The 25,255-nt window shown below is 29.1% G+C and overlaps 1 protein-coding gene across 2 annotated transcripts in view; it reads left to right on the forward strand.

Moving 5' to 3' along the window:
- The first annotated feature begins 1,286 nt into the window (after positions 1-1,286).
- LOC119687857 (sarcoplasmic calcium-binding protein 1) overlaps positions 1,287-25,255 on the forward strand; it is a 33,971-nt gene continuing 10,002 nt past the window's right edge. The window contains exons 1-2 of one of the 2 annotated variants that reach the window (XM_038102375.1): positions 1,287-1,311; positions 7,197-7,297. In XM_038102375.1, the coding sequence (XP_037958303.1) occupies positions 7,246-7,297 (52 nt within the window). In that variant the 5' untranslated portion in view covers positions 1,287-1,311; positions 7,197-7,245. Of the gene's footprint in view, positions 1,312-6,753; positions 6,852-7,196; positions 7,298-25,255 lie in introns of those variants that run through there. The other variant, XM_038102374.1, reaches the window with a different exon arrangement.

Raw genomic sequence — 25,255 nt, forward strand, 5'->3', positions numbered from 1 at the left:
AACTGTATGTCTGGTGTGACTTGTAGTTGGATTCTGTTGAGGTCATGCGACTTTAGCAACCACAATTGACGGTTTACAGCAAAACATCATTATTTTCGATATCATATATTGACTTCTATGCATAGAATTGTCTTTCTAGAGTTACTTGTAGATTTTCACATGTACCAAGCAAATAATAACCCTTATTACTAAATAAGGATTTGACGTGAAAAGTTCTATGCAGCTAAGTTCTATAAAAATGAATTTATGGAGGCAAATTTAAATAACTCAGATCAAATAATGTGTCATAAGTTTGGGAGTTGCATCCAAAGAAAAAAAATATAAAAATAGAGTTTGTTAAAATATTGTATTTATTTAAAAATATTGTTGGAATTTACATATATATATTCATTTATTTATTATCTTTTATTTATTTGTTTAGATTTTTATTTGCATTCATACTATTTTTTGTATTCTTTATTAAGGACGTGTGCGAGTTAGGCTAAGTTGCGTTCTAAATGAGGGAAATTCTAAGCTGTGCCAATAATGTAGTGGTGTGTCGATACGTGTTGAAAAATGACTAAATGTGGCCAGTGCAAAAAATCCCAAAAAATCTCCCATTTGGTTTAGCATCAACTTAGCCTAACTTGCACACGTCCTAAATTAACTTAATTATTAGGTTACTAAAATTAATTTTTTAGAACTTAAAAATTAGGAAATTCTTGCGAATCTCTTAATGTCTTCGTAACAAAGTCATTTACAGAAATTATTGAATGGAATCAATCGAAAAGCATATCGAAAATAGGGACCAGAAATTTCTCAAAAAGATGATTAGAAATAACATTAATGGATGGCTTACAGAGTCATAAAAGTGAACTGACAAATTTGAGTTCGAAATATTCAAGTAAATAAATATAAAATCGCCTACCATGATGGACGAGGAGATGACACTTGATTTTGTTTTAAATTTATTATGATCATATAAAATAAATAATTTATTTATTTATATTTAAATTGTTTATATATGTCATATATATATTACATATTAGTGCTTGATTTATTTGTCTACTTATTCATTTCTTATTCATATACTATATATCAAATATTATATGTTTATTAGGATAACAAGCATCCTTATGTCTGTACAAATATGTTCTAAATTTATTTGGAAGCTTAAAAAAGCTTTTATTCATCAAAAGCTTTTTATTTAAATGGTGGACGGACAGACGGTTTTATTGTTGCGTTTTTATGTCAATAGTATTTCAGAAGCTGCCAGTGAGAAATTTGGGCGAGCAAAAAAATAAATTCAAAACTTAATTTTCGGGCTGAAAGGTTAAAAAATTTTTTATTAATTAATTAATTATTTTTTATTAAAATATGTTTTTTATAATTTTGGTTTTTTATATAACATTTATTAATTGAAATTCGTTTAAAATATTTACAAGTAAAGAAATTATTTGACATATGTGACTCTGCGCTGTAAATCAAATACAAGTACTATTAACATTTTTTAAATAGATTCTGTAGTATTGTTAAGCAATAAATATAATTTTACCTATAGTAGAAAAAATTCATAAAAAAAGAATAATTATTTTAACAAAAAATATAAAAATCATAAAGTTATCGATCGTTTAAAAAAAATGTCACTCATTCGCCATGTACGCCTGTTTTTTTTAATGTATAAAGCGTTTGTAAAGAAAACTGATATATTTTTGTATTATGTGTATAGGACAAACCAGTTAAAAATAATTTTTAAAACATCTTTTAATCAAAATACTACATACTATTAATTAATTAAATTAGGTAATTAATTAAAATGTGATTAATGGTTGGCGATTAAATAATTTTTATGAGTGACTGATGATATATCTGCCAGTTAATAAACTTTATTTGAACTTGGATGTGATATCAGCATTTAGGATAATTTTGCTTATCATTGAAATCAGATTGTAAATTACAATTAATTTAATTGAAATTAAAAAATTAATTTTCATAAACCGTTCCTTTTAAATATATAGAAAAGTTTTGATTTTATAATCAAAAACCAAAATATGACCATTAAACTTAAAATAACTCGATTTTTTGTAATTGAACAAAAATATTGTCTTCTTAATTGGTTATAGTTTAAAAACCATTTAATACTAAATAATCGAACATGATAACATTCCTGAGAAAGGAATTAATAAACTTTCAACATTTGCATTACAAAGATGATTTCCCTTTTTTTTTTGAAGTATTAAGCTTTACTGGATATTAAGATCTTTGGATGAATTTCCTTTTTACAATATTCTTAGACGTGTTCCAAAAAATTAAAGAGATGATGATGAATACTTGGCAATACTCGAAACAGTGTTGTATGGTCAGTCAAACTTTAATAAGTTAACTAAAATATTTGTTGTTGTCTAATCATTTTTTAATAGTTTTTTTTTGCCATTAACATTAATCAAAGACATATGTTTTTTATAGCAGCTATAAATGATAACTACCAACTTTAAGGCACTATTCATCTAAATCTGAAAGGTTCAATTGTTTATAATAAAATATATAGCTTTAAAAAGCCATCATACTAAAGTTAAAGAAAATCTAACAATTTGTTAACAATTTGATACCTAACTATTTTAAATTTATAGATATATTTATAATTTATGTAGACTTATATGTCTAAATATTAATACATCATATAGGAACAATGATATCGCCGTATCATATAAGATAATTCTTCAAGTCACTTTTTAAAGATGTGTTCTACTCCTCTGTACATGAACTAATAAAGGATACAGGAATTTTACTGAAATGGTTGTTAACATTATTGAACCTATCAATTACCGAGTTTCTGGCTTGTATCTTTTTTTGTCTTCAGTTGTACATAGGAGATCATTCTAGAACTCAGTGCTCCGTTTATTCCTATCTTTTTTTCTTCTTATAGAATTTTCTTCTTCTTTTCTGATTTGATGGTAGATGTTTTATAGTACATTTTGATACAGAGTGATTATCTTAATTTACTATTCCTAATTAAGTGCCAATAGTTTTCAATTCGTGTTTTTCATCCTAGTATTGCTTAAAAACAGTTTTCATTTTTTAAAAAAGTTTAAATTCATAAAAATGATATTTTGGTTTCATTGCACTTTAGTAGGCGATTTAGCTAAAATTTACAAATAGCGTTCAAAATTGATTGACTAATAGCTTTATTACCAAGGGTCTGTCAGTTCTGGCATCATTAACAAATCCTGGATTTGACAATTGAAATTTCAATTCGTTAGGTTAACATTCTTATCAAATGAAAGGATATCATTCTTCAGAAATATATATAGGTATTGCAGAGTTTTACGTATAATGTACTATTGACTAATACTAATTAGTAGAGGTGCAAAAGAGGACATCACATCGCGAATAAACAAGGCGAAAGCAGAGTTTAGCATGTTACGCTCTATCTGAAAATCCCAACAAATAATCACTCAAACACAAATTGGCATTTATAACTCAAATGTTAAGTCGACCCTGTTCTATGGTTTTGAGACATCGAAATGCACAAATACAATTGATTCTCGTCTACAAGTCTTCTGTAATAAGTGCCTGCGTTAGATTTTAAACGTGTGGCGACCTCATCGCATCAGTAATGCTGACCTCTGAAACGCCACCAAACGGACGCCCGCATCTGTTGAACCCTGTAAACGAAAATGGCGTTGCATATGATGATGCTTTGCTGGGTGCCTTATCACACAGGAATCAATGCTAATGAGTCTGCGAACAGTTTTGCGAGGTCAGAATCTGCCATTCAAATCTGTGGCCCGAAGTTATATTATAGATTAAGTTGGTTTACAACTAGGTCTCTGATCTTCTTTAGTAGAACAGAGTTGCGGTTGCTGGTTGGATATTTAACGGGTCACCATGGACTGTGTTATTACCTTAACAAAATGGGTCTGTCCGAAGAGATAGATAAGAAGACTCTGCTTAGAAATAGACGAAATTTCCAGTCACATTCTCTGCCTTAATCTCGACCAGGAGGACGTCACTGGGTCGAGAACTACTCTACCCTTCTGATATTAGGAGGTCCTCAACGACCGACATTTTGGCTTTCATTCGAAAGGCGGAATGTGTTCTGTTCGGTTAGGGTCTGTTGTAGCACAAAAGATCAACTATGATCGCAGTGTTCCGCTCCATTAGGAGCTGGTACCCTGTTTATGTCTAATCTAAAAATTATAAATCAAAAGACAATGTGTGTAATTTTTAAAATTCTTTATTTAATAATGCCGACGTTTCAATGTTTTTTTACTTCTTTCTCAGAGATATGATTTGATTTTTTTTCAAATTAATAAATTTAAAAACTCCTGAACTATACATTGTGACCGAAAGGTTTCCGGAAATTTTAAATAAAACGCAAAATTCTTAATCTTCATCAATATTTATTTTATCTCCTTCAAAATATGCTCCATTAGAAGCGATACACAAATGCCAACGTTTCTTCCAATCATCAAAACATTTTTTATAGGCGCTTTCCGGTATGGCTTTGAGTTCCCTCTGCGAATTCTGTTTTACGTCTTCTATGGATTCAAAACGCGTTCCTCTGAGTGGTAATTTGAGGTTGGGAAACAGGAAAAAGTCACACGGTGCAAGATCAGGTGAATACGGTGGCTGTTCGATGGTATTTATTGAATGTTTGGCCTTAAAATCGTTGATAATGTTGAACAAATTGAGGTGAATCGGAACAAGCCGGGCGTTGACACGTCGCATACACAAATTGTCCACCAAAATCAAACGAGCCATCTCACGACCGATGCCTAGCTCTCGTGCTATCTCTCTAACACTCACATGAGGATTTTTGAACACGATTTCCTTTGCCTTTTCAATGTTTTCGTCGGTGGTAGAGGTCGAAGGTCGTCCAGAACGCGGCATGTCTTCGACGGTCGTACGACAGTCCTGAAAGGCTTTGTACCACTCATAAACTTGAGTTTTCGATAAAACTGATTCCCCATAAGCCTTTTGTAGCATTCGCAACGATTCTGCACACGAAATTTCGTTCGAAAAACAAAATTTGATGCAAACTCTTTGTTCAATATTTTTTTCCATTGTTTTTTTCGCAACGCACTACTGAGGTGAACTGGTTTCAACAGCTGCCGTAAACGAACTGTCTGACAGATCGCGCTCATTTTTGGCATAGTAATTAAGGACAGTGCTGCCAAACTACATAAACTTAAAATATCGAAAAATATACAGCGCGCGAATTTTAAATGAGAATTTCCGAAAGCTTTTCGGTCACAATGTACATAAATCACAAAAAAGTATAGTTTAAAAAAATTGAATTAGTATCTTTAAATTTGTTCTCATTCATATGTGGATAAATGTATACCCATACATAACAACAACAATAAAAACAGTAATAATTGAGGCTCCACCTAATGTTCTTTTTTAAAATACTTACTTTATTTACTTACATTTATTCTAGGGCTTATATGTGCTCATACATAATAACAACAATAAAAAGTTTAATGATTGCTATAGCAGCAGTGAAAAATATTGACAGTGAAAGAAAGAATTAAGCTAAAGATAATAAATCGTTGAGAAATGATGTATTTTTTTTTTTTGAAAAACCCCTAAAAAATATTTAAGTACAGTGAAATTCCTTATAACGGACAGTTCTTTTAAGCGGACAGCTTCAGTTATCGGACAAATTTCGTGGACATAGCTTTGTCATTAATTTTTTCATACAAATATCATTCCAATAACAGGATGTTCTAATAACAGAAGGACGTGGACACTACATTTTAAACCATTTTGATCAAAAAATCCCCCATAAAAGAACAAAATTCAAAAAATACCGACAAGTTTTTTAAAAATCTATAACTTTTCATAATTCATATTCTATTTGTATTTCTGTAAAAAATTGTTAGTTTTACTCACCAATAATTTATTAAATATAATTCATAATAGCCCAGGAAGAGTGATATTCTTTCGCGCATTACCTGATAAAACTCTCGCGAAAACTCTGTCAAAATCTTTTAATATGATTGAAGCTGTTTATTTTCTCGAAGTATATTCGCATAAAGTAGAAACAACAACAATCCAAAATTGCTTCCGTAAAGTAGGATTTTCTAAAATTTACTGAACTCTTACCAATTTTGATCCTAAAGATGACATTCCGCTCGCAATATATGCTAAATTTCAGGAAGAACTCCATTTAGCAAATGATTTCAATTTCAAGAACAAAGCGATATCGTGGGTATGAGTTCAGAAGAAGAATCTTATGAAGAAGTAAGTGAGCCTATAACATCGTATGATAAGGTGTTTAACTTTCAACTTAATTCAAAATATCATTTGGGTGCAATATCAACATAATTTTTTGTGCTCCTTCCCATAAGCGCACATCTCCCATAAGCGAACAAAAACCAGAGTTTTTGACGGTGAGAGTCCGGTTACGAGAAATTTCACTGTACTTCACTTTTAGAAAAATAAAATCAAAGCTAATCTAAAATCCTGCTCTAAACTAGCACAATATAAATCTATCAATTGCTTATGCTTAAGGTGTTAAGAATTAAAAAAAGACCTTATGAGCCAAAAATCAAATTTTGCTAATTTAAAATTTTTATTAATTATTATTAAATAATTTATGTAATTATTTAGCACAAAAAAAAATTGTTTATATAAATATAGATATATTTATGAAAAATGTATAAATGCAAAGTGCTGTGCGAAGTTTTTATATCGTATCATTTCTGCGTAAGAAATGTATAGACAGTGTTTATAGACATGTTGCTTGGTAATAGTTTGCTCATGTATCTGGCAACATACTTATAAGCACACGTCTATACGAATAAAGCTATCTTGCTGAACAAAATACAAACACTAAATCAGAAACGAACGGGTCGGGTCCTCAGGTAGTTTGCATTGTTTAAGCGAAAATAATTAAGTGAAGAAAATATAACAAGAAGTATTAGAAACAGTTCTTGATCCTCTGTGCCATACGTGTCAAAATTTTAACACTTTAAAAACGCGTCAATTCAATTCAATTTACTGCAAAAAAAATATTTAATATAATAAAATTCCTTGTTAAATATTAACTATGAAATTTTGTGACTTTAAATAGAAAACGAAAATATTTAATAAGAATTTATTTTTTTAAGTAAATTAAATTAAAACAAAAATAAACTTCAATATGAGAAAATGATAAAACAATGTTATTTCAATATATTTAATCATTTAATTTTATTTAATTTTTTTAGATAAGTTTTGTGTGTGTTTAAATTATAATTCCAAAAACAAAATTCCACAATGAGTTACTCCTGGGATAACCGCGTCGACTTTGTTGTTCGATATATGTACGGTAAGTTGGATATTAAATATTCAAAGGAAAAATACAAGTGTTTTAAACACATAAACAAAAAACTTCAGAGAAGACATAAATTATATATAAAGAAAGTTTACTATATGGTGCTATCAGTAGGTGACAGCAGTCACCATGCAGCAGCTATTAACCGAAAGAAAATATAATTTGAAAATGACTTCTGTTCTGTGCTTTGAGATGTTACCATAAATGTAGCTACATTAAGAATATTAGAGTTTACAGGATCTTGCCCCATAGCTGCAAAATGACAGGATGCTTTTAGTGTTATACAATATTAAGGCAGTTACGATTAAATAACTTAGTTTTGAATGAATAATAATTTGATAAAAAAAATTACTTTGATATTTCATAAAAAATTAAAATAAATATATTATAACTAATTTATCAAATAGTTTATGAATTATAATTATAATTATTATTGATGCAATACTACTTCTTAGTATCCGTTTCCCCTAATTGGGCATAGAGCCACAATACTCAGGTATACTAATACTTTTTTTAGGTATACTATTAATTACTCTCAAAAACTTATCACAAGAATGCAGTTTTAAATAAATTTTTTATATCCTATGACAATGAATTAATTACTCTTAGATACGTGGACAAAAATAAAGAAAAAAAATTTAAAAAAAATTAATTTTTGAAATATATATGGTACATTAGGACGAATGACATCCTCAGGGACCTCAAGATAGATCCGATCAAAAAATACATAAAGGATAGAGCCCTGAAATTATTTACGAAAACTGACAGACTTCAGACTTACCAACACCGCGTTATCGAATCTCAGAACGGTTACAAGCTCCTCGGGGAGGTATGCAGATCTGAGGTCAATTACTGCTTACTCTGATGAAGTGATAAACAATAGAGAGTAGAAGTGCTCAAGTGCACTGACACAACTAGCTTCAATATAATATATGCATTTTGACTAACCATACAGCTATTTCGTATATTGCCAAATACCCATCATCAGTGGTCTTTGGAAATTTTATTTTGTTTTAATTGTTTATATAAGAAGTTTAGATTGCAAGTGCTTAGCATCGAAATTAAACCCTGTCTAATTTGAAAGATAGATTCCTGTAATAGCTTTTTTCACACATAATACACATTTTTGAAACATTATATTTATAACATATTTGTGTGTTTTTAATAATAAACAATAGATAAAACAATAACAGCGCTGGACTTTACCAGCTAGTTAGGTTTAAAAATTATTAGTAGTTCACATACATAAAATGTTCGTCATTATATTGTTTAATTTAATTTGATTTCAAACTTAGTATTTAAATTTTTAAATTTAATTAACAGATATTTCAGGAATGGATGCACAAAAACAGTAAATTCTTAAACTCCTTGAAATTCGTGAATAATGAATTTTTTTTTATTCAAAAAACAATGCTAATTAGTTAAGTATGGGAAACATTAGAGGACTTGCACAAACTTCTATAATACTATATTCTATAATACTAAGTGTTTACAGCAGAACCTGTTTGTAAAGACATTTGAATCAATTTTCAAACATAAGTAACTAAAGTTACAATCAAATCAAATCAATTTATTTATAGCATTTACTTATTATAATTAATTACAAAATATGAAATCTTATAACTAAGATAGGAAAAACGAGCGCTAGCTCCCAGAGCTTTCAGTTCGGATATTATAAATTAAATTTTATTGACTACATTACAGGCCTTTAATATATTTATACATCAAAAGTATATTTTTAACTGTAATTGTTTTAAATTGGCTGGTAGATAGGATGTTTGGAAAGATGTTACTACGAATAGAATAAAAAAAAAGGTAATCGTTAAGTATATGATCTATGGATGGTATTTTGATCACTGATCGTCACTCAAAAGTTGTTCATGAAAAAGCTTTGGATATTCTATAAGCAATCGGATAAAAATTAGATATTGTTAACGAGTGCATGCTTGTGGGCATATTGCTTTTAATCCAAAGTTATTGATAGATTTTTAGCGATAGTTGTACACTGACCACTGACAATTCCATAGCCCATTCGTCTTTCATATGTAAAAGTAACTATAAACTTTTGACTATAGTTAACTATTATACTTAACTATTCTAATACGTATACTATATAAAACCGTTTTCCTAATACATCGCAATAGTAAGTGAATGGTGAAATATAAAGTATTTCTTAATCAATATTTCATATTCATTAGATCTTATATTCCTGCTACATTTGGCAAAGAGCCAAAGTTCGAGTTTTCTTAATATTAACAGAAGGAGCTAATGTACTATTGGAATTTGGGAAAAGTTAAAGTTAATAATTATTAATTTTTGATTATATTAAATAATTCGTAATTCTGTTATAATTTAAAGCGGATATTAAAGTAGAATGTTTAGAATCTTCAAATTAGTCAATGTTTAGAAAATATTGGTATTAAAAACTGACTTAGACATACTCCAGAAGTAATGATTTATTATTAGATTTCATTTAAGTGAGGCAACGCTTTACAAAGAACTTTCTTTAGAATAAATATAAAATTTTATATATGATATGAAATCAATGAACACAATTGTTGCTATAATCCTTTTCACAAAAGATAGAACCTTTTTAGCTGTGCTAATACTCAAGTAATTGAATAATTGAATAAATTCTTTACTTGTATTGTGGAATCGCCATAGTAAATCCCCTCACATTGCGAGTATATTGGTAGATTCAATCAATTTCTAGTTAATATATTTTTAATATCTAAGGATATTTAATATATATATATTCAAAACTTTTTATTAACCCCACCCGTTTCTCAAAGATGATTAGTGAAAGTAAGATGAATAGCATTGCAAAACTGAGTATATCTTATATAGGTTGTTCGTCACTGAGGTGTGGTAAAGAATGGTAAACTGAAACCATGTCCAATAAAAACTCTGCTAATAAACTTGTAATTATTGGTGCTCTTCGGTATCAGACCAGCAGGATTCGTTTATTAAATTAATATCGTTTGAATATTTGTTCCTGAAATGAGATGATCCCAAATGGAAGTTTGCTTAATCATGAAGACGTTTATCTAAAAACATGACAGAAAACAAGAGATATTTTAGGGTTAATCACAACAGTCTCTGGACTGGGTGCACTAGTTTTATCGTGCCATCCAAGCAATTCACTATCTTCAATATACTTCATTAGTTTAAATTAATTATAATTATCGCGACGGTAATATTGATTAATGGTCTTTAAGAGTCCACAATAGGTTGGAATAAATATCTAATTTGGTATCTAAAAATCTTATTTGGTATAGTCTATTGTTAAAGAGTGTATCTTAAATTAAATATAACTTCAGGCGTGAAAAATAATAATATCACTTATAGTTTTTTAAAAACTAAAATTGATATCTCTTTATAAAGTCACCAACGATTTTTTGCAGATTTTTTAAAATAAACTCAAATGATTAAAGCGATTTAATTTACACACTTGGCGAATGTAAAATCTTTATCCTTTTTGACAAAAAAGATTTATTTGAGCATATCAGCTTTCTAGAGTTTTTAGTCCCTATGAAATAACTTATACAGAGAAATCGCAGAGACATGCATTTGGTTTCCGTAAAGCCGTTTGTATGATGCAATCTAGAGAAATGGTGCATAATCTTGTTAAAACTCCACTCTTTCTCCTCGAAAGTTTTAGTTGCCCACAATTTTAAGGCCTCTCTTAAAACGTTTTTGTCGTAAATATTTACAATAACTTTTATTCCACGGTTAAGAAATAATAATAAAGAGCAATTATAAACCGTTGCGTCCACCGAAGCTATCAGATATGGAGAGGCTTGACTTTTTTGGACCATACGAATGTTTATAATTTTCATACTATTTTCTTATTAGGCAAATTTTAAAATTTTGTGCGCTTATGGATTGCTATCTTATGGATTAATTTCTCATCAGACATAACGTTATTCCGCATTTGGACGCGTTTATACAAGATGGCTAAGTTTCTTCACTATCGAACTATTTTGTGAGGAGTTTACGAATCACAAAATTTTAAAAAAGCTGATATTCAAATATTTACCTACTATTTGTAAGGTCGGAGGAAAAAAGGTTTAATGTTTGTTATTCTACTTCAATTAAACCACAATCTATTGAAAAGAACTGAATATATAACAATCTTTGTCTTAAATTATTAGATGTTACATCAGGTTGAGGTTACGAATACAAAACTTGATAACCTCTGTGCTATAGCAATGTTGCTTGATATCACATCAAAAATGTAAAGAAATATATAGAATCAACTTTTATAGCAAGATCTACTTCTAGTGGTGTAGCTCTTCCTTTTATTGCTTATTAAAAACAGGTATACTGGATTGATACATAATGAATATCATATATCTTTCCCAGGCATGCATAATACAGTCCAAGTACTGCTTCGTTGCTTTTTTTCAAATTGCTGCCTTCCATCTCCTTGTTTTTTTTTATTATGGTATACTTTCTTTCTTCTATTTGTTCGTGAGTTGCAAATGGCATCTAAATATTTCTATCGGTGGTATTCATAAGAGAGCTGTAACTATGTTGATTGACTATATCCGATGTGTATTCGCCATAAAAAGTGTATTTAATTGTTTTAAGCTGGTAATACCTACACTTTGTAGTAAGCAGTCTGCTCCTATTGTAATAGCATAAAAAAATTGTTGAGCCTATTTTGTTTGCTATTCCAGTTGAAGAAAAGTATATACTCTTAATCTATGAAAACTTATACCAAACACCATTAGTAGAAAGAAATATCTACCACAGATCAAATCAGATACGAATTTATCCTAGGACTATGAGAGCCATGGTCAGGGGGGCGTGTTGTTAGACGTAGTGCAAACCCCTCTACTGTTCAAGTGTGTAGAAAAATAACTTATAAACCCCCAATTTTTTTTTAAGAGTCCAAAATTTATAAATTTGAACTGAAGAAATATTTTCACGATAGAAGAAAGTTTTAGTTTACGTTTAGTATTTGATATATAAAATATATATAGATACATATTTTATTTACAAAGTATCATTTTAATTAGGGCTAGTTTTTTTAAAGGAAAGTATTCCAAAATAAATAAATATTTAAATTAAAATTTTATGTTTCACAAATAAATTAAAAAATTTATATGTCCGTTTTTATATCTAAAATAATTTTGTTTTTTTATGTTCAATTTACAAGTTCTAAGGTTCTGGTTCCTAAATTTTGAAATGCATTACTGGGCAAAAGGCAAATTTAAAGTCCGACGTCAACTCTATATTTAGATACTGAAATAACACTCCAGTACGCATTTAACAAAAACTAGTCAAAATCCTCTTTAAAATAAATAGATTTTGTGTTGGGCATCTCGTAAATATAAATTTATCGGATTGTAACAGTACATTTTTTCTATCGAAAAAAGTGTATATGGTTTATTTTCCATCAATTAACTGCAGTACAAAAATTGCTTTTATCATTTGGATAAAGAACGTATTATCACTATTAAGCCCTCCCCATATTTACCCGATTTGGTGCTGTACGACTTTAACCTAATCGAAAAATTGTTGGATTTAATAATGAGACGAATGCGTTTTTTGGATGTAGAAGCCATTTAAAAGGTTTATGCCCACAGCCTGAATAACTATTACTTCAAACACATCAATTCACTCCTAATTGTCTAACTAACATGAAATTTTCACAATACTTCAATAAAGAAGCTATGATCTTGAGAGATGTTCTCTTCTTTCTTATTTGGCACTACACTTTAATGTGAACCTTGGCCTCTCTCACGATCTCCCTTCATTTTCTGCTACTCTCTTCCAGTTCAGTACTCCAATCGTTCTTGCATCACCATACACATTTTCATCTCTTCTTCTACTTGGCCTACCTCTGTGCCTGGTTGTCATTGGCTTTGCGTTGTATACGCTGCTCGGCTTTCACTCTGGTCCCATTCTTACTACATGAGCAGCCCATTGTAGCCTTTGCGAGTTAATGTACTATCTTACTATATTTTCGTTTTTTAGTAGTACTTCAATTGCATTATTAGTTCTTCAATTGTTTTTGAAAAGTTTTTGCATAAATTTGGATTGGCCCGTAGATTTGACATATAGTTTTCTTTCCAAAATTTTGATGTCCTCAAGAGAGGTATTTAATATAATTAATATATATATATTGTAAGTATGTTTGAAAGAATTTTTGATTAGGCTACGAACGGTTCCCATTCTTCGCATATGCCTAAATGTAACCTACCTCAAAATATTATAATAAACTAAGTTGTTTGTTAGACAATTGTTTAATTTACTATATAGGTAATATAAAGTGGAAGTGCATTATGTGTAAAATGAAAGAAAATTACTTGCATATCTAAATTCAACTCAATCGTGAAGTGAGGCAGTAAAATTTCACATAATTGCGCTACTGAGATGCATGATGAAATATTATAATGTTAACTAAAATAATCTCACGATTTGCCTTGTAAACTCGCCGTCTAATTCTAAACATTCCAAATGAAATAATCCATGCAAATAACTGCAAATCATTTTTGTTCATGAGTCCTTCACTTTTATCTTCCACCAACGAAAACAACCTAGAAATCGTTTCAATAGATAAAAATGTAAGAATTTTAATTAAAATAAGCGATCGGACGGCGTTGCAGCAATTCGTTCTTTGAATAAAACTTAAATAAAAAATTATTATAATTTGTTTTCGATTGTTTACACAAACTAAGAGAATAAAAAATTTCTACGAAACTAATTAATTTACGATATTTAGAGCAGATCAAAGCGGAAGTATTCGGGCAAAAAATTTTAGGCAATTATTTAAAGCAATTCAATGTGGCGAATTTCTAGTGTCGTTATCATTACGATGATAATTCAATAATGATCATTATAGTTTTAGTTTTAGTTCTTAGCTGCAGTTGGGGTAATTCGAATTTGTAGATCTGCATGCTAGTGATGGCCGGTTTCAGTGGAGTAAGTATATTTGTATACATTTTTCTAGCACATCTGGTTTGTATACTTTTGCCTTTATTAGCCCATGAAAAGAAATTTATGGCATGGCCAAGTAAGCGGCATTATGGCATTATAGCGATATGTATTAAGTGTTTACAACCTGTGTTTAGATGAACTTAATTTAATTCAATTAAAATGAATTAAACGCAAACACTTACAATAAAAACAAAAATTCAAATTCAAAAACAAAAACAAAAACTTTTCCGCGCTGCCTTAAGCAAATATTTACATTAATACGTATCGGAATAATTTTATAGATTACACGGTTCTCTGCAACCTATGCAAAATAAAATGAAGTATCGAGGAGGATTAGCACCAGATAAATAATTAAGAAAATATTTTTACAATTTAAATAGAGACCATTTGTTCTTTTATATTCAGAATTGGATTTGCTCTTCCTATTTTTGCACAACATTCATTACCTTATAGAGTTCAGTGTGGAATACAAGGTCCTTGATAAAATTTTAAGTCACTTTACTTTTTTTCCAATTATTTTCTTAAATATTAAAACGAGAAATATTAAAATAACATAAATTTACAAAATTGCCATTCAAGTGTTCGTTACTATAACAACAAGTTTATCTAAACATATTCTAAACAATATGAAAAAATCAGAAAATAATTCAGTTTTTAAGCACAAAACTAAAAAATTATGAAGTGTTGTACCATTATTAGTTAATTAGTTAAAGCGGAGGGATCAACGAACACTCCTCAATAAGCTAAGAAAGCAGTTTTGAATCCACTATTCCTCGTAATACTGGATAGAAGACGAGAGTCTGGTCAATGCTAATACTGGAAATATCGCTGAGTGTGTTAAAGAAGTGAGTCCCCAAAAATCTAAGCCTATTTTTGACCAGGCCTGGACATAGACACAACAGATGTTCAGGTGTCCTTTTTTCGAGACTTGATAGATATGCGTTGCAAGAGATACTTTTTTATTTGTATTTCCCCCTCTTTGTGTTCTTTAACTACTTATTTTGGTACTTGTACTTTTTAACACTTGCAGTTGCTGGCATTTTCATAGTTCATAATAGAGAATCAATAAAAATAAAAAAAAACACAATAAAGTAAAGAAAAATATATATAAGAATAGATTTGACCCACAGCTCAACGGATGTCGTCAGCTCATCAAATTTAATTTTGATTACGATGGAAGGGAGCTTTTTATTAATTCAATACTTTTAATTTTACTTTCAATTTTTTTACTTAATACTAAAATAATTTAATAAAAAAATATGTTCGTGTATTTTTTTCTTTCAATAAATAGAAAATGAAAGCCTCTGGGTGAGATATCAGTTCATTTCTCTGGATTATAGGAATTGTGCAGTTATTAAGTAGAGTCAAGTAAACAATAAATAATAATAGTTTTAATATTTATCAAATTAAATAAAAGTAAACCTTATGACCAAAATTATTATTAGCTTCATTAAAGTGAAATCAGAGGTACTGAAAATATTTGTTTCGTAAAGTAAGTACAAGGTTATTAGAAAAGGATCAACGTGAAAACTAATCAATTTCAAAAGGTTGATTGTGACAACTGGTGAGATATTCGTGTGATAGAAATATTGAACATTCATTACAGGGTAGGAGGAGTGTAGCTCCATGCCGTCCTATGGTCCAGTTTTTTGTAAAGATAGATATTAAACTAGTACCGTTATCAACTTTTTTAATTGTATTTTTCAAAATTAAAAACATTTCATTAACTTTATAAGATTATGAAACTAAGACTGTTCAGACTAAGACTGTTATTAAATAAAAAAAATGTAAAGTTTTTCAATTTGTATATCAGATATACAATATCAACACACCCACAATGTTTTCTATGTGGCTTAGTTCGGGTGAGTAAATAAGCTGTGATCAATAATAATGTTTTCAATGGGGCTTAGATCGGGTAAGAGAGCAGGTATTTATTAATGATCTTTGCAAAACAGTAGCTTAATTAGATCATTGTCAGCAACTTTTGTGTAGGTACACATTATTCTACATAAATACGTACAGAGGTTCTCTTCGTTTTTTAACAAAAAATATAATCCAATTATATTCCAGCAAATGTATATATGATCCACAGTATATCTATGGATCAAACACAACACATTTATTACCGACAAAGTTTCTTTTGAAGAACTAAAGAATTATTTCTGTCAATCGCATCAATAATAGTAAAAACCGTTTGATTCATTGAGATTAAATTTTTACCCCTCGATAAATCTAATCTGCTTTTTTTAAAAATTTAAAGAATTCAAGTAAAAATTAAAAAATGAAATTTTTTACCAAAAAAAACTAAAAAGGCGGCGATATCGTTAATGATTATCTAGTAGAAAAAGCATCTTATTAAGTCCATTTCTGATCATGTGTCTTGAAACGTTTAACGCACGCCAAATAGATATTTAAGTCAATTTTTTACTGTAGAAGTCAGCAAGTTAGGTTCACGATATGGTGTAGTTGGGCGCTATTTTGACAATGCGTCTTTTATCACCATCTGAAATTTCATTATTATCCTAACGCACTAGATTTTCTAAGAAATGTGTTATACCTAAGTGTGCGCCAATTTTTTTGTTTTTTTTTTTTTGTTAAAACTTGAACCTACCCCATCTCTTCACTTCTTCTGTTAAAAACTTTGAACGTGACATTTTATTGAATATTGCTAAAAAAACAGTTTCTGCCATCTCTTAACTTATATAAGACTATATGTAAACACTCTAAAATAAACTAAAGATTGTTTACTCGGAGTAGAAACTACATGCTCTTTATGCTTCCTATTTCACTCTTTTCTTTTTTTTTTAAATTATTGGATAGGTTTGTGAAAACTAAAAAATAGTTTATTATGTCGAGGTAAGCGCCTCATCATTACCAGATGATGTTAATAAGATGGTAACCAGATAAGTTAATATTTTATTAACTTTCCTCAAAATAATACTTAAGACACTTTCAAGCAGTATTATTAATACAGACTTTATTAGGCAAGTACAAAATCTTAAGAATACAACTAGTGATTAATAAAAAAATTGTAACGAATATTAACTCTTCTTTTTATAACGCAACTATCACAGTTGTACTTCGAGTATCTCAGGCAATACAATGTAAAGGTTATTAATAGAATTTAATTTTTTTGATATTTGAGATAGACAATATCAACCTGTCCCGCAAAATAAACGACTCACTTCAGCACTAAAAATAGGTTCACAGTTACGCGGATAAGAACGCTTTTCTAAAGAACTAACGTGAAGTTACCCCTATTTCTGGCCGTGAAATCAACTCATAGTTTTAATAAAACATGCAACGTCTTTAATACCTTTGCCGAGATATTGGAAAGTCTCGCGATTTTCAATAAAAAATAATTTCCTTACAGAAGCCAACATTTTACGGAAGATCGAAAGATAATGGAAACTCAACTCTCATTCAGTTGGTTCACTTTAATTTTCTTGATATTTTTTTTTCAGATTGAAGCATCTGCTAAGGAATTAAAATTTTAATCATTACAGTTTATATATCACTTTGGACAGAAAACTTGTTTTTACTACTAGACATTCATACTTGAAACAAAAATATATATTGATAGAGCCCATGTCATGTCATAACATAGAGCATGTCCATTTCTATTCCTATAAACCAAATTCCATTTAAGAAGAGGTCTGTGGAATGAGAATTATTAATTATAATTAATTTGTAAATTGTGAGTTGTTAGTTGTTTTAAGATTCAAATACACATTCTTAGGATGTGTGCAAGTTAGGCTAAGTTGCGTTCTAAATGAGGGAAATTTTAAGTTGTCCCGATAATGTAGTAATGTGTCGATACGTGTTGTTCCATTTGGTTTAGCATCAACTTAGCATAACTCGCACACATCCCTAGAATCTAAAGACGCGATATAATAAATGAACTTAAAGTAAAAAATGTGACAAATAAACCACTTATATAGTATTCATCCATATGTAGCCGAAAGAATGTAACACATTACTTTTTTGATGCCTTTGTATTTTATTAATTAGTTAATTGTTAATATAAATAATTAATAATAACAAATAAAAATTTTAATCATTTTTATAGAACTTTTGAGTCAATCAATGATATTCTTAATATTTTCAATAAAATAAAAGATGTGATTGCACAGGTACGAACCATTCCTAAGTTCTTTATACTCATCATTGTAGTTCAACGATCATTATATTAATAAAACATTTTATGCATTAAATATCCGTGCTGTCTACGTCAAGAAGATTATGGGGTTCAAACCCCTCCTGCAATAAATCAAACAGTTTTACATTAGATAAAACCAATTTCTTTTAATCTATTTTACAATGGATTAAAAATTCCACTATTTTGTAATCTTATATTCTTTTTAGTTTCTAAATTGATGGATTGCCAATAACTACATACGTCTATCAAAATATTAGTTTTCTTATTTTGAACGATTATGATGCTTTGATGAATAAATAAATACACCTTTAAGTTTTGGAAAGGTCCTATTAGATTTTAAAATATGGAAGTAGTATATGTTTAATTTGATAATCAATTGTTCAAATTCGAATCTTAAGAAATATAATTAATTTATTAACTCATATAATAAATTTTAAACGTCTTAAAAGGTTTTTTAAATTACAGCTTAAAATCTTTCTAAGGCAGTGTGCAAGTTCGAGTAAATTGATGTTAACTAGAGAGAAATAGTAAATTATGTCGGAATGGCAGCGATTTACCAGAATTTCGAGTAGGGTAAATAAGATAAAAATTAGGTAAATTAGTTGTTACCATTGTGAAAATTTTATAAGTTGTTTAATAAATAAATAAATAAATAAATTTGAAGACTTTTAACCAAAAATAATAAATAACTACAATAAATAAATAAATAAATATTTACATAAATGCAGTACAAAAAATCTCTAGAAAATTTAAATTTTCTTTACCTCAATTTACTCGAACTCGCACACGATCTCAATGTCAATAAGAGAATATTTAAATCTTACGAAGTTTTAACAGCAATGCAGATGTTTTGAAAACGTATATATAAACTTACCATAAAAAAAATATTATTCAAAATCAGATGTACACCCAGAAAATGTCATTTTTAGAACTTTTAAGTAATATATACGGTATATTGGTAGCACAGAACTCAGTTGACTGTCATTAGCAGATCTAAAGAGGTCTTAAAGGAATAGTAAATTCACTTACATGTTTTTACGAATAAATATTGAATTGTAAAATTCTTCAATTTAATGTAGAGGAAGATATATAAGGTGTCTTATTTTATTTAGAGGGACATTGATATGTAAATTGTAGGGGATTATTATATACAAGAATATGTATATAATAACATTGAAGATTTATTCTTGAGTAAATAGAGTCAAAACAAAATAAATTCTTCTTCTCAAGTACAGAATTTGTTCCAACTATTCTATTCAAAAATTATGATATATATCTGTTGTTGTAGATGTGAGGAGAAACCCTAAAATGTATAAAAAGAACTCAATTGATTTCACTTTATCTTATTCGTGCCTCATGTAAACTTTTTATTAATTAATGGTAACTGAAGTATTTATCTTACTTTTAGATAATCAACAATATCATTCCCCTTAAAATTGCTGGGTCTATACTGTTTCAGTATTCCAGAATATTTATGTATTACGTTGTATATGTACGTTGGCCGTACAAAATACTTAACTATATGCATTTAAGTTAATTTGAGATATAACTACTGTTTTCTTACAAGGGATGATTCCAGCGACAGTGTCAGTAGGTTCTGTAGAACAGAGAGCACTATGAGTAACTGTTACTCGGTTATCACTGATACTGAAGTATTTATTGTATTATAAATATGTTCATAATTCAAGAAATCAAATAACAGTTTATATAACATTAAAATGATCTGGTAGCACAAGATGTATTCTTACATTTATATCTTCGGAATAAAGCACTTGATTTTTTTAATTACAATTACTAGTTTAAGTATTTAGAAAAAAAAAGGTCAACTTTCACTTAAAAAGTATATGGAATAATGTGGATATATTTATATGTCTAACTATTTCTAAAAATATTTTTCGATATTGTTCTTCAAAATAATCTTCACTAAAAAGCGACACTACAGAAATGCCTACATCGATTCTGGTCCTAAAATTTTTTTTAATGGAAACATAAATAAAAAATAAATATATTGAACTCGTTCTAATCATTTGAAATGATTTGTAAAGTGCTCGTTTAAAATTTATTGAGATGCTTCAAAGAACTTCTCACAAAGTGATAACTTTAGTTTTGAGAATAGTAAAAATTCGTGCGAAGTTACTTCTGGTTCAGACTGCGGACATCTCGAATTTTTGAGTAAGATAAAAAATTTTACTTCATTGGATGCGGGTCTTGATGAACAATTAACATTAGAATTTTTGAGATTACACGGTTATTGAACTTTTCTCTCAATACATTATTGTGTTACAACATGTAATGCATATTGTTCCGTATTTCTGAAATCTTTTAAAGCCCAATTCGATTCATGTTACTATAGCCTTCTCTGATAATAATAACAGTGAAAAAAAAATAATACGGTCATTAAGCATTCAGACCACAAATCTCAAAAATTTTTAAATATTAGTAGATGTGAATGGTTTTAATAAACAACAAGATGGTTTTTTTCGCTTCTATATATCAATTTTGTTAGTTTTCAAAGAGATTTAATGAGCTTTATTGATAAAAAAAGAAACTTCAATAAAATAATATATCAAATTCAAGTTGGTCTAAAGACGAATCCCCAAAATTTTTATGCAATAAGTCTACATTTTGGTCAAGTTCCTTGGTCAACCCAATTTTATATGATTTTTGTTTTATATTAATGTTCACAGTCCTACGTTTACGATTGTGACAATTACAATTCTTCATACATAAAACATTATCAATTCACTCTAATATTTACATTTTATTTGTAATAGTAGGCTCTGTAGGTCGTTTATTTTGACCATAAATTTTAAATACTTCTAAAACTATAGTACGAATAAATTCTAGTCTTTGCAAAACGTTTTAAATATTTTTCCGATTTGCACGTGAATTATAAAATTTGATAAAAGTAAATTATCTATGATTTATTTTATTTGTTTAAAGGAAGTATTCATATAGAACCGTGCTAACTGATCTGATTTTTACCAACAATACATTAGCATTTCTTTATAAACATATATATCATATAAATAATAAGTGATATATACATAAAGTTAGCTGAAAATTGGTTAATGATAGTAAAGTCGGAAATTGTTTGCTATTAAACCATTGATCTAATTATTAGACCAACTGGATTATGTTAAAACGTCACGAATTGGGTTTAAAGTACGGAAATAATAATAATCTAGTTAATTATATGTGGTTTTAAATGTACCAAAACTATTATCTTATTCGATAGTTAATATACTATTAACTAGTATATGGTATTATTTTACATATTATAGTTGTATAACAATAACACCTGAGTTTTTGTTTTGCTTTTTTCTTTTTGTGCTACGAAGAGGTTTAAAAATGCCTAACGCAACGTTACTATGTCGTCACAATAGTAGTATGCCTGGTTTGCAGAGCCTAAAAACAATCTCGCTCGTGTATAATACCTGCATTGGAACCGAACAACTTGAAGAGGGTAAACAAAATTAAATTTTTCCGAATTTAAGGCTCAATAAGCGACCTCAAAACATCATGTGATTTATTAATTTTAGTTTATTAATTTTAGTCTCTTAGTTTTATTTCTTTTGCACCATTACAGAGGATGATAATCGAATTTTAATTCATTTTATCCATGAACCTCTTGTTACAACAGATCACCCAAGTGGTCATTACTAGTGGTCATACTATTGTGTAAAAGTGCTTTAAATACTAAAATACTAACTCATGTCCCATTAAGCAAAGAAGAAAAAGATAAATATATAAATTGTACTTTTTATATACCATATTTAGTCTACGCTTCATCGATTTTGTAAATCACCCTTTGCAATTTACTAGGGGACTATCATTGTAGTTGAGATATAAATAAAAAATGGTGTCTGATTTATTAATAAATATTTATGTATTTATCAAATATTCATTTAAATAATAGGCTAGATATTTGTATCATGAGTTCATTTGAAATTATGAATAATGTTTATGTATATATATGGTAAAGTCAAAATCTATGCCTGACCTAGCTGCTTTAATTTAACAAATTCTTACCCATGAAATCTCCACATTTTATGTGGTGTCTATAAATGTAATTTTTCTTTTTAATGTATATAATATAAATACAATAAATGCTATTCTATCTATTTTTATAAAAGCAATTGGCAAACATGTACAGAAAACCAAGGCATTGCCTGGGAAACATGTAACCACCTTTGATCTGAGACTAGTACTACAAAATAATTGATTAACACAATCAAATGACGTTTAATGGTCAAAAGTATTTTTAATTTAGAAATTTTTTACTTCTAACATTTCGCTCAGTTCTGCATGAAACATTAACAATTGACCTAGAAAGGGGATCCCGCGGTATGTAGACAGTGCCCTTGTCCTCTGGGCATAAATTAAAATAAGTGAATCTTTTTTTAATAATTGTGCGCTGCGTGCATCTGGCTGACTTTTTGTCTATCTATAAAACTGTCTATCAACGATTTTTTTATGTAGCTGCTATTTTTTTCTTCTATTAGCAGTTTTTTTTTTTTGATGTGCCTAGGCAACTAAGAATAACAACAAGAGAAGTAATACATCATAGACCACGTCCACATTGTTAACCAAGCAGCCAACACTTTCAACTACTTGTAGCCGTTTTCTGCTAGTTCTAGACACCTTCAGTCAGTTTTGGTCACTTCTGCCTACATCAAAGCAAATTGACACTGTGTAGAACTCACAATTGTTATAAATAAATGCGAGTACATCCAATTACGGCTACGGCTACAGCTACGGCTACGGCTACAGTACGGGTACGTAGCATGCAGTGAGGTCTAACAGCAATGTCGGGGCATTAAGTACATGTAATAACAACAGCCACAATGACATTAGCAACACAAGCACGAGCTGCCCGGCATAAGGATTAGATAGACAATTAGACAAAACTTAAATAAATGTTCGATTCTTTGCCAAAAAAAAAAAAACAAAATAAATAAATAAACAATTATTCACATTTGAATATGTGTTTATGTTTAAAATAAAATTAATTATATTTTTATAAGATTTATTTTACTTTGCATTAACATTACTTCTTACATTTGCTATTTTATCTATTGCAAGTGTGCATTTATTGTTGCAATGCGAAGCGCTTAATTTATTGCATTTTATTGAAATTTTCACCCAAAATTTTATGCGAATTTATTATGCTGACTGCAAAGCGAACATGTGGCTGCCGACATAGAAACTATTTCCCATTGTATTATTTTTTTATTCTCAATTATTTAATGAATATTTTATTATAAACCAGCGCAATGTTTCGACTCGCCTTGCCCGGCGTGCCCAATTACGAAAAAAACTACAAAATTAGCAGTTCGCCAAGAAAGAAAGAAGAACTGATGCCCGTAGTTCACCCAAACTGATAAGCCAAAAACGTCTTGTACTGTAGAGAGGGGGAAGGCAAAAACAAACTGAATTTACTTAAAATTAATTTAAGAAGCAGTTAAAGCTTTTTACTAGTGATTAAAATATTTATAAGTCCCTAAAATCATCAACAGACGTTTTAGGGAGTCACTTTCTATATTCAAATATTTCTCTGTCGAAAAGAGGTTCTTCCATTTTTATGCCAATGTGGGTATTGCAAATGACGTCGTTAATGGAGTCTTCATGTCATATTTTGAACACAATTGCAGTAAGGCAGAGAATTATGTTAAAAGAGTAAAGGGATCTAGAAAGACTTAGCCAGAAAATTGTTCAAAGCCACGTAGATTTAAAATAACAAAATTGTTTTTAGATAACTACAGAATTATCCATTTTAGGAAGAGAAAAGGAATCTAGACTAATGAGCCAGGAACTTTTTGTAAGTCACATTGGTTTGAAATAACCAAATTGTTTTTAGATAACTACAGGATTATACATTTTAGAGAGAGTAAAGGCATCTAGAAAGACTAAACAGCCAGGAACTTTTTGTAAATCACATTGGTTTGAAATAACAAAATTGTTTTTAGATAACTACAGGATTATCAATTTTATGGTCCTAATTTCAGTGACACATTAGTTGAACTATAATTGTTATTCTCAAATACTATTCAAGACTATTCAATGTATCAAGTTGTATTACAAAACTCAAATAACAATTGCCATAGTCAATAATTATTTATATTTCTTGATGTGAAATGGAAGATAAGTTTTGGCTTTGCGAGAGCTAAGGGATCTAGAAAGAGAAGGCAAAGGCAGTAACTTTTTGAAAGCTACATAAGTGTAAAACAGTCTATAAATTTTATAGTTTTGATTTGGCACCACAAAACCTAGTGACAAATTTAATTTATCATCATCCATAGCTACACAGCCCAATTAGAACCTAAGCATGTTTTACGACATTTCTTCATTCTTCTATCTATCGTATTTATCTGGGCAATCTTAAAACTCTGAACGCTACAAATTGAAAACAGACTAATTCAATTTTATCAACTGAGCTTGATATGTTATTTTTGTATTCGGTATATAATTGTATGATTATTTTATGAAACAGTTCAGAATTTTTTTACTCACATTGAAAACATTTATAGCTTTGTTTGGACACTATAAGTCGAAGCAATTCATAAATCTCATGACCATGAACAACAACAAATTGAACATTTTTTGGACTAATAGTCCAAATATGCTAATAGTGCTAATAATAGTCTTTATAGAGTTTTAACTCTATCTGATATAACTAGGAGCTAATAGGTCTATACGTGGCTTACGGCCAGCCAGATTAACCTAACATAATCAATTGAAACAAAAGTGTTCACCATAGTCTCATGGGATAAAACAGATTTATCGTTACGTATCTCTTAATAGAAGATCTTGTTTGACATATATATATATATATATATATATAT

Source organism: Teleopsis dalmanni, chromosome X, assembly GCF_002237135.1.
Source record: "Teleopsis dalmanni isolate 2A chromosome X, ASM223713v2, whole genome shotgun sequence".
Lineage (NCBI taxonomy): Eukaryota > Metazoa > Arthropoda > Insecta > Diptera > Diopsidae > Teleopsis > Teleopsis dalmanni.